The sequence below is a fragment of the Penaeus monodon genome, chromosome 27 (assembly GCF_015228065.2).
Source record: "Penaeus monodon isolate SGIC_2016 chromosome 27, NSTDA_Pmon_1, whole genome shotgun sequence".
Lineage (NCBI taxonomy): Eukaryota > Metazoa > Arthropoda > Malacostraca > Decapoda > Penaeidae > Penaeus > Penaeus monodon.
The window spans coordinates 39,317,814-39,318,986 of NC_051412.1; the positions used below are offsets into that span (position 1 = coordinate 39,317,814).

A 1,173-nucleotide genomic window follows, 5' to 3' on the forward strand; every position below is an offset into this window, starting at 1 on the left:
TGCTACACTGTGAACACTGTGAGTGCCAACTAAACTTGGTCCTGTGTGTGGTGTTACGCCACCAGATGTCAACGCTGATCTACAAGAACAAACAATCACCCATTAAAACTCAGTTTAGCATTATCTAGTGATGTCTACTTAAGACTATTCACAAGTCAATAATAAAGCTTCATTATACTGAAATCTATAATGACTACAACTTCAACAGCTTCATACATAATACTATCTTATAAAATTACTTTTTTTTTTCTCTCTCTCTTTCTCTCCTTAAATGCTGATCAATCAAGATGCAAGTTCTCATAAATTTACAAGAAAACCCCAAACTGATTTAGACAAGCTTTGCGTCTCCTTCTAGACCTTAGAATGCATGAAGAAAATCAGATGAGAAATATGGTTAGATACAAGATCATGCGGATGAAAATTTCACTCGGCTAAGTCTCTCTTACCTTGGAGGCTGTGGATGATGAGGGGGCTTGACCGTAACAGGCTGTGGTGGCGGTGGCGGTGGATGGTGTGTTGGGGTGATGTGATGACGGATACCTTGAGGGGTATGAACCACCGTTGTCTGTTGTCCTGGAACGCTAACACTTACCTGCATGGACAAAAATAACAAAACTGTAATAGTTGTTACGCAAGTGCTACAGAACAGAAAATAAATGTTCTTTAACCTTCTGCAGAAGCAGAACAAAAATTTCCAAATATTTTCATCATCCAAAATTCAGTAAATCACATCTATTTCAGCATAAACTATTGTTTTCAATAAGCATTTCATTTTCTTTACATTATCAAAATGAAAAATTAACTGTTGCACTGCAGATTCAGGCACTGATGTTTTGCCTTAGTTTTATTTTAATTCCTCATGAATCATTTCACATATAAAATTCTAACCTTCAACTGAATTCCACCATATTTGTTTCATCACAAATCATCACTTTTCCCCTCTCTTTTGATATACTGCAAAAACAATCTCCAAATTTGTTCATCAATAAGCATCAACCATTGACCTATATTTGATCAGGATAGGGAACCAGCTTAGAGAACCATTACTGCCTCCAATGAAAATGGTCCGGGAGTCATCACAAGAAAACCTACAAAGACTATTTTGCACAGTGCTTTTGAATTGTGTGAGGCATGTGTAAGGGAAGCATGATAAAAGCAACCATTTATTCTCAG

General features: G+C 36.7%; 1 protein-coding gene across 1 annotated transcript in view; it reads right to left on the reverse strand.

Moving 5' to 3' along the window:
- The window catches only part of LOC119590848 (paired amphipathic helix protein Sin3a-like), a gene marked incomplete at its 5' end in the record, with an annotated part of 24,220 nt that overhangs the window by 16,932 nt on the left and 6,115 nt on the right, over positions 1-1,173 (reverse strand). The window contains 2 exon segments of the mRNA XM_037939607.1: positions 1-79; positions 447-592. Of these exon segments, the coding sequence (XP_037795535.1) occupies positions 1-79; positions 447-592 (225 nt within the window).